The sequence below is a fragment of the Anastrepha obliqua genome, chromosome 5, assembly GCF_027943255.1.
Source record: "Anastrepha obliqua isolate idAnaObli1 chromosome 5, idAnaObli1_1.0, whole genome shotgun sequence".
Lineage (NCBI taxonomy): Eukaryota > Metazoa > Arthropoda > Insecta > Diptera > Tephritidae > Anastrepha > Anastrepha obliqua.
The window spans coordinates 61,111,615-61,129,877 of record NC_072896.1 but is presented as its reverse complement, the minus strand read 5'-3'; the positions used below and the strand labels follow the sequence as shown (position 1 = coordinate 61,129,877).

The 18,263-nt window shown below is 36.9% G+C and overlaps 2 protein-coding genes across 2 annotated transcripts in view; both read left to right on the top strand.

Moving 5' to 3' along the window:
• LOC129248475 (probable G-protein coupled receptor CG31760) overlaps positions 1 to 11,552 on the top strand; it is a 67,467-nt gene extending 55,915 nt beyond the window's left edge. The window contains exons 10-14 of the mRNA XM_054888031.1: positions 2,700 to 2,844; positions 2,949 to 3,157; positions 4,737 to 4,986; positions 6,144 to 6,358; positions 11,402 to 11,552. Of these exons, the coding sequence (XP_054744006.1) occupies positions 2,700 to 2,844; positions 2,949 to 3,157; positions 4,737 to 4,986; positions 6,144 to 6,358; positions 11,402 to 11,456 (874 nt within the window). The 3' untranslated portion in view covers positions 11,457 to 11,552. The remainder of the gene's footprint in view (positions 1 to 2,699; positions 2,845 to 2,948; positions 3,158 to 4,736; positions 4,987 to 6,143; positions 6,359 to 11,401) is intronic.
• On the top strand, positions 11,457 to 12,305 carry LOC129248794 (probable G-protein coupled receptor CG31760; the record flags this gene model as incomplete). Its single annotated transcript, XM_054888410.1, has 1 exon — positions 11,457 to 12,305. A coding segment is annotated over one exon (726 nt), but the record flags the coding sequence as incomplete, so codon positions are not given.
• Positions 12,306 to 18,263: the final 5,958 nt, after the last annotated feature.

Genomic DNA, 18,263 nt, shown 5'->3' with positions numbered 1-18,263 from the left:
TTCTGTTTTTACACGGTCTTTTTTTACACGGTTTTGCTATAACACAGTTTGAAAATAAAATATTTTTAATTTTTTACACGATTTTATTCCATTTAGCATGATGTCAAATTTAATTTTTGCGAAATATGTTCATATCACAAATTTAGGGGAATCCCCTTTTTGTGCATACAAGCAAATTTACTGGTTGCAGCAATTGAAATGTGTTAATATTTTGTGAATTATCAATGCAATCAGACGTGTTTGGTAAAGAAATTTTTTATTGACAAATTTGTTTTTCCAACGTTACATTAAATTCAACGCATTAAGATAAAAGGTAAGCCAAAAAATATTTTATATTTATTCAGTTATTTATATTTTTTAGTTTTGTTAAATATTTCATGTATCCCTAAAAAAATGTCAAATACAAAACTAAAACGTAAAGCAATTTCTTTGGAAACCAAAATTGAAATTTTAGATCGCCTTCGAAATGGAGAAGGCTCAACATTTCTTGGCAAAATGTTCAATTTAAATGAAACCACAATAAGAACTATAAAAAAAATGAAATTTCAATTAGACAATCGGTGATTTCTTGAACGAAACTATCTGTTAAGTCTTCATCATACACTAGAGATGCTACTAAAAAAAATGGAAAAAGCATTCCCGTAGACGGAAACAATATCAAACAGCAAGCATTAAGGTTTTATAAAATGATAACCCTCTATATCCATACTATCAACTCATGAGAAAAGCTCCTTATTTTCTGCAAGCACAGGATAGTTAACGGGATTTCTCTAAAGGCATGTGCTTCTTAACATAAAAATCAAGGGCGAGATTGCTTCTGGAGATCAGAAAGCCGCCAAAAAATTTCAACTAAAACTTAAAAAAATAATAGCCAATGGGGCATATCAGGTTTTTAATGCCGACAAAACTGGTATTTTTTGGGAAAAAATGCCGAGAAGAACATATGTGGCCAAATCGCTACAAAAGTTCGAGTCACATTTTTATTTTGCTGTAACGCTTCTGGAGATCGGATGTTAAAGTCCCTGCTTGTCAATCGAGCACTTAAGCCTCGAGCAATGAAAGGTGTCGATTTTGGTACATTGCCGGTTTATTGGATGGCCAATAAAAAAGCATGGGTGACAACTACAGTTTTCACAGAATAGTTCATTATATATTTTGTACCCGAAACTAGAAAATATATGAATGAAAAAGGCTTAGAATTTAAAGTTCTTCTGTTGGTAGAAAAAGCGCCCGGGCATCTTCAGTTGGAACACTAAAATGTACATAAAATTAGAGTGCATATCTTTTTTATCTTTAATAACTATGCTTGTAAAAATAAACATTGTATATGTGATTTAATTAAATAAACTTGAATACTTGTTCTTAAAAAATCCTTGTTTTTTACCAATTTTAATAGGTTTCAGAGATTAGGAACCAATCACTTTTTTTTGCATACGATCAATGTCTTTTTTACACGGTTTTATAGACGGTTTTTTACACGGTTTTTACACGGTTTTTTCTGGAACCAATCTACTGTGTAAAAACAGAATTAGTTGTAAATTATACCTCCTCCTATTTGTGTCGTTCGCCTTGATATTGTCCCACAAATGGGGGACCTACAGTTTTAAGCCGACTCTGAACGGCAGATATTTTTTTATGATGAGCTTTTTCATGGCAAAAATACACTCGGAGGTTTGCCATCGCCTGCCGAAGGGCGACCGCTATTAGAAAAAATTTTTTTTATTATTTGATGTTTATGCACTTCCGAATGGTAGTCACGCCCCAACCCATTCGGCTACGGCCGCAAGCATTACATTTATGTATTACAATAGAAAAATCTGAAAAAAACAGTCTCTGCCGGTTTTTGCAAGTTGCATGGCAAATTTTGCATTCGTTAACTTTTTCTGCGTTTTGGAAGAAAATTTTCGCTTACGCTCTTGATTTGGACCGATGGCTGGTGATAGCTACATAATTTTCTAATATAAAACCAAAGAATGATAGAATAAGAGATGGCGCCTTTCGCATTCGCTGTGCCGTCAGACCCCGAGAATTTAACACAAAATAGAAGGGAATTACTAGTTTGCGAAGAGGAAGAGTAGGTGAAAATAATAGAAACCAACAAACACAAGAAATTATACACATACACTCACTCTCTTGCCACGACGTCATCCGCATAAGAACTACATTTGGTGGTATTTTTATAATTCGTACTTTCACAATTTAACTGGCGGCACTTCGTTTTCGTGTAGTTTATTTACATTAAATGTTAGAAATCACAATATTACCAAGCCATTCACTGAATTTTTACAAACGTCTAATTACTCCTCCTTTTGTTTGTTTTGTGTTATTATGGTGTATGACGCCAGTGTTACTAAAATCGTGATAAATAAAGTAACGGTTTTCGGAAGACGCCATTCAATTGGCCTTGATATAAAACTGCCTTTTAAATAATTTCGAAGCTTTTCAGTATTAAAAAAGAGCTCATTATAAGACGAAAAGTAATCTGGGCATTATTGGAAAATATCTTAGCTTATCAATGAGGTTTGGCATGGAGCTGCAATTAAAGTATTTGCAATTTTTAAAACATTCCTATCAGTAAACAAAGTTCTGTGCGATTGCAATTGGAGACAACGGTTAGATAATGTCATACCATATTTCTATTTATAAGATATATTTTGTTCTACTTTAAACATTAACAAGCTTTATTTGATCTTTCGCAGAGTTTCTCTGACGTATCGTGTAAAGTCGGCACATAAAGTCAAGCTCACCGATCAGCAACTTCTGCAGTGGATGGTGCCCATTTTATTAGTGATGCTGATTTACTTAGGTACATGGACCATTTCAGCGACTCCATATGCCGAAGTGGTAAGTTTTGTTACTTTCAAGCATCAATTGATTTTATTACACGATTATTTTCTATAAATGAAAAATTGTGTGGACATGATAATTCAAAATTTATTTTTCAATAGATACTCGATCAGGCCGGCTTAAAATTCAAACAATGCTCCTATAATTGGTGGGACCATAGTTTGGCCATTGGTGAGGTTCTATTTCTAGCATGGGGTATTCGTGTCTGCTACAACGTTCGCAATGCCGAATCATTATACAATGAAGCCCGTCTTATCTCTTATGCCATCTACAATATAGCCATTGTTAATATTACAATGGTCGCCTTCCAGTGAGTATTTTGAAATAGTTTTGAACTTTGTAGTGTTATCATGGAATCACCATGATGATGGAGAGTTCAAAAATTACTTGCTTCATAAATTTGATTATATACAAGTACATGCAATTCATTTTTCACATCCATGTGTTTGCTTTTCTTTGACATTATTATATTAATCCCTGTTAAGATCACTTCGCTCAAGTAATTTGACAATGCTTTCAGTTCTTTCTTTTTTCAATTCCCTTATTTCATAATAGTATTCAATGCCTTCGATAAACTAATTTTATTTTATTAATTCAACCAAAACAACTTCTCCTCACTTGTTGAAGAATTATTGCTTCCCACGACTTATTTTGGAAGGTATATATTGCTTCCAAGATAAACGACCTTTCCATAGTGGTAAGACTTCATCCACGCATATACAGGGTTGGCCATATTAAATTGACCCATGTGATTATTAAAAAAATATGGAAAAAGAAACATTTTTTTGTGTTTCATTGTGAAAAACATTTAATTTAGTTCAAGGAGATTCGTTTACATCACTTTTTGAATATGATATCGCGCAAGTGGTCGCCCTTAGCTCGTATAGCGTAATGTGCCCGTTTTTCGGCATTTTCCATAGTTTTGGCCAGCGTCTCGGCCGATATGGCGGCTATTTCCCGTCGGATATTGGCCTTAAGTGCGCCTAGTGTCTTTGGCTTGTTGACGTAAACCTTAGATTTCAAATTACAGTAAAAAGTTATAGGGTTACTCAATGGGTCAGTTTAATATGGCCAACCCTGTATAATATCTTGTTCTGATAAACATAAATTTTTACATTTTTCTTTGATATTTTCAAAGACAATCTGTATTTCGGCAAGTTTGTTCATTGGCTTAAAACAATCAGAACGTCCATTATGTTCAAATAGAATACATTTACAAGTTATTGTGTATTAAAATAAATAAGGTTGCCAAACTAACAAATATTCTAAAGTGTACAATACATTTTTTAAAACATTTTTAGTTGGCCCTTTCAGGGAAAAAAGTTACAGCTGGTAACGACGCATGAGCAAAGGTAACGACGCATGAGCAAGATAACGCCGCATTTTTTGATGCGTGCAGCCGGCTACATCGAATTATAAGACGTTAACACGTCAAAAAATTAATACGTCTCTTGTAGTCTGAAATCGACGTTTCATTCAAATTTCGTTTTATTTATGCATTTCAAAATATTTAGGATGGAATAAAACTTATTTATGGATGTGCATATGTATGTATGAGAGTGAAACTAAAATGGTATGTATGTGTATGTATATTTGGATCCAATCGTCTTTTTTTTTCTGAAATTTTTTACTTGAACGATAACTGTCGACTCACAACTTGCATGTTTAACGAACTTATCGCTATTGTCATATTCTCTTGTGATATTCAGTACACTCTTTACTCAGACCATACCATTTATATACATATGAATTGAGTGAACACATGCTGAAAAAGTTTGAGAGAGATTCATATTCACTTTTTTATGCATTCACGCTATTATTTCTGAAGCCCAACTATAATTACATGTTGAAAATAATTTTCTCAATTGTTTCTTATTAATATCTTGCAGTATTTTCATATTTCCAAGAGCTGGGCCGGATATCAAATATCTGCTTGGATTTATTCGTACACAGTTTTCTACAACAACAACAATTGCCCTTGTATTCGGGACTAAAATTTCACGTGTTCTCAAAGGACAAGGTGATAAATGGGATCAGAAGGCCAAAGTACGTAGTATAACCGCATCGTTTTCATTGAATGGAGTAGGCCTCGTGCCTGAAGAGTCTCCCGACTTGTACCAAGAAAATGAGGAATTGAAGGTTTGTTTCCACCAAATATAAAATGCTATAAGTGATAATTTTATGTGCATATATCATAATCCAAGTTTCAAGAGCTTACAAAATACCGTTTTATCAATTTTTGCTTTTTTTGTTAAGGTTTCATGCCTTGTTTTTTTGTACAAAACATTATTATTATATATTTATATTATATTACTCCCTTTGTTCCGCAAGTTCTTCAGTTTTTTTAATATAAAGCTAATATACCTATATACCCTTTTCGAAAAAAGTTGAATATTTTGAAAAGATATTTCAGTAATTTTTATTATTTTTACTTATTATTCTTGGAAACAGAAATAACAATTGAAGGTGAAGTAGAGTCAATCGCATGGGTAGAATCATCAGTAAAAGTAGGCACAATTAGCAGCTAACTGTTAACATCCCCGAAGAGAGAGATAATGTTCGCAGGTAGCTCATGAGCAGGGGATTCTGCCATTTGCAGCTGGTTCCCTTTAGCAGAATTTAAGAGAGTATAGAAGTATTTAGGTAGGTAGAGGACAGCTGTTCCAAACGAGCACCTCAAAGCAAATGTTCGCCTGGTAAATCAGGTCATGTCGCAACTATACCATTAGAGAAATTAAAACAGTCAATTCTGAGTGGTGCATAACCATTTGTTTACCAGAAGTTGTCGGAGAAACCAAACACCGAACACGAATCATACTTCACCAAGCCAATGCGAACTCTCACATATCGACTCACACAAGAGAACCTTGAGATTAAATTAATGGGTCATCCCTCTTACAGTCCTGATTTAACGCCTAATGATTTCTTTTCGTTTCCGAAAATCATGCGAATGTTTTTCAAGGCGTGAAGGAGCTGTTGAAGCCCTTAAACAGCTTGTTTGGAGGTATCCACTTCTGATTGGCAAAAGTGCTTTGAAAATTGGTTCAAGCGATTGCAGAAGTGTATCTAATAGTTTGAAAAACAATAACGCTTTTTTCATTATTATATGTATTACTGTGTTCTCATTATTGGGCGCAAAATGTGAAAGGCAATCCTTGTTTTTATTATTTTCTTCTTCAAAAATACAGAATATATGTACATATTTATTCGTATGTGTACATTGAAACACACATGTATTTATATTGATTATGTGTAAATATCTGTATATTTCTATATATCAATTGATAATTTTACAGGAACAAATCCAGAAACTGGCACATCAAATTGAGTTCATGAAAACCGTGCATATGCAAATGAATAATCGGCACTTGAAACCAAAGCCGGGTGGCTATTTCACGATCACATCGACTTCATTGCAGGCGCCATTTAGCAAAAATACGATGTCATCCGCCCAAACACAAACCTCCAAAGGCATGAATGAGGACTCACTTAGCGGCACCAAGAGCTTAGGGTGAGATTATAATTGATTGAATTGAAAGAAAATAACATAGTATATTATACCAATACAAAAGCCTAAACCAAAAGTTACGAATGTTTAGATTCAAAATAATTCGCGGTATATAATTGTGAGAAATTTTTGCAAAACCGTACAGACTGTTTCAATGTTAATTAATTTATTTAAAAATAAATAAATAATTGGCGCATGCACTTCTGTTAGGTGTTTCGCCGAGCTCCTCCTCCTATTTGTGGCGTGCGTGGTTTTTATGGGGAGCTTTTTCATGTTTTTCATGGCAGAAATACACTCGGAGGTCTGCCATTGTCTGGTAGTCACGCACCAACCTATTCGGATATGGAGGCCGAATTAAATTTTACTATTGTTTAATTTCTCTGCTTTACTGTACGAGGTAAACTCGATAACGCTTAGTATAAAAATCTACCACTACTGCAATCACTGCAAACTCAAATGATTTTGCGATCGTACTATCGGACCAAATCAAGTATAGTGCTTCGTTCGAGGGTTTTACGAGGTGTGTTCAAAAAGTATCGCAGTATTATTTGAATTTTCGCAGGTTACGTATATTCGAATTTCGATTTTTTTGTGGCGATATGTTGGTACTCATGTCTCTCACTCATGCCGATGAGTTCGGCCATTTTGAATGTTCAGTTAAGTGTTGACAGCTGCTTTACTTCCACGTGTTTTGGCTCGTCTTCGATTTTTACCTATTCAAAAAGATGGATCAAAGAACCTGTATCAAATTTTGTGTGAAAAACGAAATTAAGTGCGCAGATACATTCCGAATGTTGATTGTGTCATACGGAGAAGCTACTTTTTACCAAAGCAACGTTTATCGGTGGCACGAAATGTTCTCAGAAGGCCGAGAAGATGTGAACGACGACGAAAAAATTGATGAAGTGAAGAAAATGGTATTGGCCAATCGTCGAATCACCGTTAGAGAAATTGCGAGGACCTAGACATATCGATTGGCTCGTACCATTCGATTATTTTCAATGATTTGGGCATGATACGGGTCGCCGCAAAATTCGTACCAAAACTGCTCAATTTCGACCAAAAGCAGCATCGCATGAACATTGCTAATGAGATGTTGGACTCTGTCCCAAATTTCCAGAGGGTCATAACTGGTGACGAATCGTAGGTTCATAGTTGTGACGTGGAAACTAGAGCTCAATCATCTCAATGAAAGCTGCCGCACGAACCAAGACCGAAAAAAGCGAAAAGAAGTTTTGCTTACCGTTTTCTTCGATTGCAGAGGCGTTGTGCATCATGAGTTCATTCCACAGGGTAAAACGGTCAATAAGGAATATTAACAAAAATTGGCTCTTGCATCACGATAACGCCCTGCTCACACATCGTTGCTTGTGCAGGAGGAGCTGAACAAGATAAAAAAATGATATAGAATTTGCAGTGTTCGCGTTATTATTAGAACCAGAAATATATGTGACGAGTTTCATCATTGATATAAAGATGTTATGTATCGACTGCATTTCGAAAGAAACAGGTAAACTTAAATAAATTCCCGTTTTCCAACACTGAATTAAGTTTCATCAGAAAAATCGCTCAAAGACTCCGATTATTGAAAATGATAGATTCTGAATTGGCATACTCGTATTTATATTATTACATGGCAACGGATTATGAGGCAATAACTTACTTTTTATTGATTTTGATACAATAATATAAAAAATGAGCTAGAAGAAATCTGCTTTGATACACAATATTCTTATTACCATTATCATTGGACCACAATGCCCTGCGACCTCTTATGTGGTATATTCTGCTTGATCGCAGTCCCGTAATTGGAGATTTCTAATGAATTTGAATACCTCCTCAGGCGTTTGGTTCCATGTCACTAACGGATTTGATATCGCTTGCGATAGATGGCTTCTATTAGAATCTTCTCTGGAGTTTCACCATTCAATTCACAAACACGACGGATGCTGTTTGCTACTAGTTTCAGTTTCTTGAACTGATAACGAAGCCTATAAAGTCCCGTATAGTATCGAGTGAGATTTGGTAAGCCGTCTCTATCCAGATTTAGGAGCCTATTTGATGATGTTCTTGAGGAAAGAATAAACAGTTTAACCTGATTTTGACCCTGGTTGGAGATTGGTGTAAATTCCTTTATGTGGGCTTTGGTGAGCCTTTAAATTTCGAAGAAACCCTGGCTTTCGCTAGCAGTCTACCTGTTCGTTGCCATGTCCTGGTGCCCAGCCCAACAAAACGGTGTTAAGTGCTCCCAGGATATTGAGGACAGTAAAGCATTGCTCATCGAATTTGGAATGTAATTATGTGAGACTCTAATACACATAAGGCTGCTTGACTGTCTGACAAAATACATATGCGCTTCGAAATTATGCATTTTCGAAGGCATTCTCTGCCACAGATTTCTATGCCAGGGATTTCCGCTTCAAAGGCTGTGGGATAACCACCCATGGGTACCGTCCTTTTAAAGTTCGGGCTGAAGGTCCCACAACAGGCCTACCATCCGCCAGCTCAGAGTCATCTGTGCACCAGATTTTCGAGCCAGGTTCGATGTATAGAGTGACTTCCAGAGTGTACGATCTGAAATACGTGAGAAGGCGAAACATTCCAGGATAGCTGGTTGTGCGCTGGGTTTAGGACCCGCCTCTTAAAAAGCTGGCTGGGTCATGTCGTTCCGAATGGATACAAACGCTCCGGCTTTGAAAGTATTCGATGCGGTAGCAGAGAAAGAGGAAGGCCTCCTCTGCATGGGAAAGATCAGGTGGAGAAGGATTTGGCTTCACTTGGTGTGTCCAACTGGCGCCGGTTAGCACGAGAAAGAAACGACTGGCGCGCTTTGTTAATCGCGTAAGCGGTTATAGCGCCAATTAAGAAGAAGAAGAAATGAGAGTTTTGCCAAAGACCCGGAAGAATCGATTCGGCGCTGATCTCAACAACTTAGCCTATCTCACGGCACTAATTGGGCGATTTTACGCAAAGATCTTGGTGTGAAAGTGTATAAAATACAGCTAGCTCAAGATTTGAAGCCGGTCGATCTACCAAAGCGTCATAATTTTAGTAATTGGGTTCTTGAAAAACTCGCCCAAGGTCCGCATTTTGGGACCCGAATTTAGTGAAGCAGTGAGGCCCATTTTTAGCTTAATGCCGCTCAATAAGCAAAACTGCTGTATTTGGTCTGAAAAGCAACTCGAAGTCATTCAGGAACAGCCATTATGTGCGGACTATGAGTTGGAAGAACCATCAGCCCATATTTCCTCAAAGACGAGCCTGGCGCCAATGTAACAGTGAATGGCGAACGCTATAGCGCCATGATAAACGACTATTTGGTGCCAGAAATTGAAGTCCATGATCTCCACAATATGAACTTTGAACTTTTATTTGTGGGGCTATGTAAAGTCTAAATGCTTTGTGCCAGCTTCGATTGAGGCATTGGAAGCAACATTGCTAAAATTATTCATGAGATACCGAAGTTCTCCAGCGAGTCATTCAAAATTGGTATTTACTGATGATCAAATTACGGCGCAGTTGCGGCCAACATTTTAAAGGGATTATCTTAAAAAATAAATGTCATGAATGGTGTTTCCATAGGAGTTTGATCCGCTTACAAAAATAATGGCAATTTTGAGTGCATTTGCTATCGGATTTAATTTTCCCTTTACAATATATCGGCACTCTGATGTTGGGAAATGTACTTTGTACAGGCAAAATAGAAATATTAGATACTTGATTTCAGTCGAACAGTCGAAAGTTCCCTGGTTTTTTTAGGTTTTGCACAGAGTCAACCAATTTTTTCGAATTAGTTTTTCATTCCGAACTCTGTAGAACGATTATAGTATATAGCCGTAAAAGATCAATGGGTTCGTTGTTTGTATGGCACGTACCGCCGTCTTGTTGAAAATAATCGTTGTCGAGATTAATACCATCCAATTCCGGCCATAAAAAATTGTTAATCATATCTGGATAGTGCAATCAATTCACCGTAACTGTTGCTCCAGGTTGATATTTTCGAAAAAGTAAGGTCCAATGACTCCGCCGGACCATAAACCGCACCAAACAGTCACATGTTGAGGATAGAGAGGCTTTTCAACAATAACTCTCGGATTTTCTGAGCCCCATATCCGATAATTTTGCTTGTTGACGAAGCCACCGAGGGGGAAATGGGCTTCATCACTCAAGATGATTTTTCGATGGAATTTCGGATCATTTTCGTGCATTTCAACGACCTAATCAGCAAAGACACGACGTTGTTGATGATCAGCCGGCTTGAGTTATTGTGTTAACTGGATTTATAAGCCTTGAGGCCCAAATCTTTATGTAAAATATGGTGTAATGACGTTTGCGGAATGCCTAATTCCAAAGAACGACGAGGAATGAACAAACCTGGGTTTTCTTCAACACTTTCGGCTACAACAGCAATATTTTCGGCTGTTCTTGAGCCACGTGCACGGGTTTATTCTTCACATCACTAACTTGTCCCAACAGCTCGAATTTGTTCACCAATTTCTGTATTGCAGTCCGACACGGTCCTTCACGATGACCCAAAAATGTTCGAGTTTTACGAACCGTCTCTGCCAAATTTTCACCATTTGTATAGTGAATTTTAATTTCAATGCGTTGTTTAAGCGTGTTCGATTTTTATTAATGGCGTAGTTTCTACTTGTCAAATATCAAAAAATGACAGCTTCAAAAGTGGCATCTACCGAAATAGCGTGCTATTCAAAATAACACCTGTTATTGGAAAACCCTTTAGTTTGCAGATTTTCTACTTAACATCTGTCAAAAGTGATCTCTTCGAACTATGGCAGCTATTAAATCAAAAGATTGCTAAAACGATACTCGAACTTGAAAGACCCTGCAGGTATTTTATATACGCAAACAAATACTTGCAGGTATTGTTTTTAATTACATCCACTTTTGGGAAAATTTAAACTACACTAGCTTAATTGGCACCATCAACTACTCGTGCTATCTAAATATAATGTATATATATATATGTATGTATTATTCGCTATGAGAAAGTATTCAAAAGCTAAATATTTTTATCTGTTTCAGGTTTCCCACCAATATAACACCATCAAAATCCAGGCCGCATAAAGAAAGAGTTTGACGAGGTCAGCGAAGTGTAAGGGATTGCTCAACCGAGTTTAATTTACAGAATTCGATAAGTTACGAAAGCTGTGAATTCTCGCCACACTCAACACCTTCTACCCCGCACCCACCGCCACTAGACCAAGCTAAGGATGACTTACTTAAGCAGTTTTCACTCCTTTTTTACCCTGAGACAGATGTTAATTTATATTACACATTAAATTCAGATATCGATGGTGATGAGGAAGATAATGGTGACAACAGTTCGATTGTGAATGTACAGATAGAACAAACAATTGCAGAAATCAATCGGTTGTCAAGGACATCATTGGAGTCATCGGAAACAACGTCAGCAAAAAGTGTAAACAGCACTTTTTCTATTCCGGAGCTACCGTCTATTGGAGTAAGCGAGAGGTATCTTCCTCAACCACCATCATCATCTACATCCTCTTCATCTATGTACGCTATACGCACACCGTCTCCAATACGATTTCAACTATTGGACTCACCGTGCTCCGATACAGAGGGAATTATAATTACCGAAATGGTCGAAGTGCACTGTGCGCCGGCAATGCCACTCATCGAGAGGGCAGACATGAAGCGTCTGATATGCGAAGACCAATGTAATGTTGGAGTCAATTCTTCAGAGGATATTCAAAGCCAAAATAATAACACATCTTGTTGTATGTCCTCCACTTTAACGGATAGCAAAACTGTTGATTTGCGAACACCGATTGTAGTTTAAGCTTGTGTCAATAATAATTACGCATATATATGTATGTGCATACATATGTATGTATGTATACATATAGTAGGTATAGAATCCAACTGTTTGATTGAAATTAATGCAACTCATTTGCGTTTGAACTCCAAAAAAGAACTAAAAAAAATGAATTGAAAATTGATGAAGCACTACGCAGATTTATGCAGAGTGTTAAAAGAAAATATAAAATATGTAAACAGGTAATAATATAGATCTAAAGAAGCATTATTTGGTCCGCAAACGACCGGTTTTGGAGACATAGCGCGTTATTTTTACTGAAATATTTATTTCTAATCACCGGTTTATTTAATACGTTTTTTTTTTGTTTTGTTTGTCGGGACAGCGAGCAAGTGCAGCACTCAGAACATGAATTAAGTCCATTGTACTACACTTAGATTCCCTTTTAATTTTCTTTAAATCTACCCGATCTCCGAAGAAATTTGAGTAGATCCTGTGGTGCCAAGGAGCCAAGATGATCGCTTCTTAACACATCAGTGCCAAAGACCTCAAACCTGATTCGAGCGAAGGCGGGGCAGACGCACAGGAAGTGGTCCGCCGTTTCATCCTCCTCTTCACAAGCTAGGCTGAGTAAACTGTCCTCCGTCATCAGTCCAACCAGGCTCCTACAGTCCCCTCTGCTTACTGACAGGAGAACCTGCGACAGTCGGTCGGAAATGACAGGTAACATCAGTTTAGTCCATCTGCAGCCTCTCTAAGCCTGCCAAGCTCGCTTGTGGGGGGTAGTTACTCATTTGCTAACCGTGGCTGTGATGGCCGCAAAAGGGGGTGGCAAGACGGGCTCTGGGCCAAAGAAGTTGGCCTCTGGCCTCATCCACTCGCACCACAAGAGCAGCCCCTTCCTTTTCTTCCCGGTTTTTGCTCTTGGTGTACGAGAGGATTCGCCAACGCGTCATGCTGATTCACAAACAGGGAAACTTCAAAATGCGATATCTCAGTGAAAAATAAAGATATTTATGCAAACTCAACGGCATTTAAAAGAGGAAGACTTATACTTTAAAATACTATGTTTACTTTTTTATGAAGAGCAAAATCTGCGTAGCTACATAACCTCAAAAATGGGCAAAAACAGCGTATTTTGCACTTTTAGGTTAGGATATCTCAAAATCCTGACGTGATAGAGCAATTTAAACCCCGGATTCGGATTCTACGCAAAAAATTACTTCGAAAATGACCCTACACTTTCCTAGAACAAAATGTTGTTGACCTGTGTTATTTATACTTCTAACTTAACCATTCCCATGGATTTGTCACATATATATATATATATATATATATATATATATATATTAGCGAAACATGTGATTGGCACATATTTTAAAAAATTTTGCAACTTTCGATACGTTTCACAAAACCTTTGAGAACTATGTCTTAAAAACTTTAAACTTCCCACAAAAAATATGTTTTTCTCATTCTCAGAAGACCTACATATGTTAGTACATGTGCGAATTTTGGATATTGAATGTGTCATATTGTCCTAAGCTCAATGAATTGTTTTGGTTGGATCTTTCAACTTTCAACTCCCTTCAGAAAATATTTGACTGGCGTTGAATATTGAATTTGAATCTATCCAATTTCACAAGTCGTTTCTTAAGATGGGTTAATTCTTTTTCCAGGTGAATCACGCAACAAATAAAACTACACTTTATAAATAACAAAAGATTTACTCTGTATTGCGTAGAAGCGCCAACCCCAAGATGGTTCGTTTCGGAATTCCGGAATTGCAAAATTTTAATAGGCATCGGAAGAACATCACTAAACAACTTCGCCCTCTTCCGAACTGGTCCGGCTTGCAAGTGAAAGTTGTTTAAGCTTGTATATATCCGCAATGGAGCTGTAACTCTTCATGAAAAAATAATTTAGTTCAACTTCTAATGATTCCTTCTTGCTTACCTTTTCCAGGAGGGCGCAGCTTTTACTGAAGTCCAAGACTATTAAGTTACACACTAACCTAAAACCCAAAAACTTTGCTCGCTTTCCTCTGTCCTCTTGCGAATCCTTGTGTTACAACTATCTGACTTTACTATCTACAAGCCTTTAATATGTAAATAGTCGAGACATGTTGCAAAGTGAATAATAATTTTTAGGACAAAATAAAAATTGTGCTTTTATTTTATCTCCAATAAAAAATGTGCTTTTATTTTGTTTTCCTCCCGAGAAACCTTCAAATTTATTACGAAAAACTGTCAAAATGGCGTTTCACTCAGATTCAATGATTGACGTTACGAATTTCGAAATTGAGAGAGAATTTCGTTTTCACGTCGGATATGATAAAAGCTTCTTCCGGACGATGCCACCTTAGGATCTCCGATGGAATTAGTTCCGTGTGTTGTATGTTGTAACCCAGTTGCATTAAAAAACGGTCTTATGTACACATTAAACAGTCATAAAAACAGATTCTTATCATCTCTTGGACTTTGTTAGAATATATTCTTAATTTCAACCGATTATAGCGAATGAATGCAATGATTTTGATATATTGTATGTATGTGCTTATCTTATTTATTCTTACTTTATAAGTGTTCCTGAATGGTTTCCATATTTCTTCAACATATTTTTTGTTAAAAAAATAGGCTCTCAAAATGATATACATACATACATATTGTTAAGTTATGTTACGCATCTACATCATACATACATACATACATATGAAAAAGAAAACCGATTGCTTTAAAATCGTATTCAAATCATAGCACTTGCATATACATACATAAACTTATACATGCATACATATATGTTTATATTTAATAAGGTAAATATGGAGAAAAAAGATTAAGACGTTGGGCAATTTTTTTCACTTCGTTGGAAAATAATCTTAAATGAGAGTGAAATGGCGAAATACGTCATTTCTTCGGTGGATGATAAAGAGAAATAAGTAGTTTAGTCTACTGTGAAAACTAAATAAGAAAACGAAAATTTTCCATTATTTTATATCATAGAAACATAATTTCTATTTACACATATCAGTCGCTATCAGTGAAAAATAAAACATCTTTGCATCGGACGAGTCCGCAATGGGACGTTTTTTGACATTAGAGCTAATTCAGCATCCGTTTTTTGATTTGTAAGTAATCGGCATTGATAGTTTTGACATCCACTGAGGAACAGACGTTATTCGGTTGGAAAGTCACTGAAAGCGCGGAGCATACTACAGATGTGTGTGATACTGAACACACACGACACTGATGTTTGTAAATAGACCTTGACTATTTCTCATAACAGCACTTTTAAAGTTTGTTCCATTCCTTTAACGAAAGTATTTTGCATCTGAATAAGGAAAAATAAATAAATGAGAGTTATAGCTAGAAAAGTAGGATATATGTATATTTTTGTGTCTTAAAAACACACAACAAGTTAATGTAAGCATTTGATGTACAATACTCTTTGGTCAATAAATTCGGAAGAAAATAATAACCAATCGTTAACAGCTTTAGTGAAATGTTGAACTTGATAAATAAAAAAGTTAAATTTTTCGGCTAACTGTTTACAAATTGGCTCATTTTAAGTTGGCTTGTAGTGGGCTTATTATAAACATACGTATGTATTTCTAATTTATTGAAAAATTTAAAGATCCTTACATACATACATACATATGTACATAAGTCTATGCATTTATATATACGTACATATAAGTGCATATTTTATAAATAAAGCGGCAGTTCAACATATACTACCAATAATTCCACGAAAAGTTGAAGAGCGTCAATAATTCTAACATATGGCCTTGAAGCCCTGCTCATGTACTATATGTACTATATTCTATTAAGATTTTCATTTATTATAAGTTTAATAAATAATACTAATAGTAATCACACGTTTTTCTTAAGTCATACCTACATGTTTGTTTTCGTTTTGAATATATAAACAAACTTTTTTTGTTTTTGTAAGAGTAGCATTACTGGAATGCATAAGTGTTTTTTGTATATCCTGAAAAATATACTCATACATACTTATTGTATTTGGTCAAGCCCTACATGACTTTTGCATGTTCTTAAAACCAATTAAAACTTAACTGCGAAATTAGAACAATAAAGATGGAAGAAAAGTGGGTGAGTTTTACTAATTACAATGTGCAAGTTCAAAATACATTAACGTATCCGGTCGCGAGAGAAAAGTTTGTTGTGGATATAGACGTTAGCGCATACGGAGTAGGAAGAATACTGTCACATATCATCAACGGGCAAGAAAAAGTGATCGCATACTATAGCAGAATCCTCGGAAAGCAGGAAATGAATTACTGGGTGACCAGACGGTTACCTGTGGTTGAGTGCGTAAAACATTTTCAAAAATACCTGTACAGCATTGAGATGGTTACTACAGTTCAAGCATCCGGAAGGACAAATTGCACGGTGGAGCGAAGGCTGCAAAATTACAACTTCGAGACCGAGCATCAAAAAGGGGAACAACATGGAAATGCGGATCACTATCCCGGCGACTTTAAACTATAGAGTATAAACATTGTTCCAAAGTCGAGAGATCTGAAGAGATAGTTGATATCAGATTAATGCAGTTGCAACCCGATGATGAGTGGGAACCAAGTGCGATAAGAAGGAGTCAGTTGAATGATGCTGCAGTGAGACCGTCTAAAAGTGAAAGGGTGGAAGAAAATCTTGTGGCTAAGGCATATTGGGTTCAGTTAATAAATTAAATTTTAAATTATGTATGGACTCTGCACCGCATATTGGAAAGCGAAGATGCAAATCATTCCCGTATCTGATCTTAGTCCCTCTATAGGTCCCTCTGTTTGTGAAGCAACAATAAGACGCACGCCACAAATAGGAGGAGGAGTACGGTCAAACCCCCAAAAAGGGTATACGCGCCAATTATATATATATACATAAAGGAATTTCACAATGCGCCAAGTGGAGATAATCTAAGTATCACTAAAATGGTGGAAAAGATCATGCAGCGGATTTATTAGGTAAATTACAGAGAATAAGATTCAGAATGGATTCGAAATTGCGCGCAGTGTATGGCAGCGGAAAGATAAAGGAAATAAGTTGTGCAAGATTACAGCAATACAAGGCGGGGTCAGACTCAGACATCGCGGCAAATACATAGGTTTTTTTTTCGTACTGTCGAATGCAGCTTTGAAGTCGACGAAAAGATGCTGTGTGTCGATTCTCTTTTCATGCGTCTTTCCCAAGACTTGGCATATTGTGAATATTTGGTCGATGGTGGACTTTCAAGGTCTAAAGCCACACTGATAAGGTCCAATCAGTTGGTTGATGGTAGACTTCAGCCTCTCGCACAATACGCTCGCTAGAACCTTATAGGCGATATTTAGAAGACTAGTTCCTCTATAATTTGCACAGATTGCAGGATCACTTAAATTCCAAACGGCAGACATGCTTTCAATATACCATATTTTACATAGAAGCTGATGCATGCACCTTACCAGCTCCTCGTCGCCATGTTTGAATAGCTCAGCCAGCAAACCGTTGGCTCCGGTTGCGACTGTTTTGTTGTTCTTAAGCCGAGTTATTGCTATTCTCACTTCGTCATTGTGACATGCACAGCTGTCACTATTTAACAAGCTCGAGAAGTGTTCTCTCCCTAATTTAATTATGCTCTGTATGTCACTCACCAGATCGCCGTCTTTGTTCTTACAGGAAAACGCCCCGGTCTTGAAACCTTCTGTAAGCAGCCGAGCTTTCTGGTAGAATTTTCGAGCGTTGTTCCTATTGGTCAGCATCTCAAGCTCCTCGCACTCACGTATTTCGGCCTGTCGTTTCTTCTTTCGGATAATACGTCTCTCTTCCGTGATTGCAGCTTTTCGATGCCGAACATTCTCTGCGTAGTTAGATGCACGTTTTTTGCTGCACAGAGGCGTGTGCGTAGTTTGGCTGCCACAAGGTAATTATCCGAGTCGATTATTATTTTTAAGTGGCGGGTCCCAAATCCAGCTATCCCGGGAAGCTTCGCCTTCTCCCGGTGGCTCACCCCTGAACGGGTGTTCGGAAGCTATTTAGGGGATACTTGAGTTAATCCCGGAAATTGTGAGCTGCTTGACCCATATGTGGTAAATCACCGACGCAAAATGAG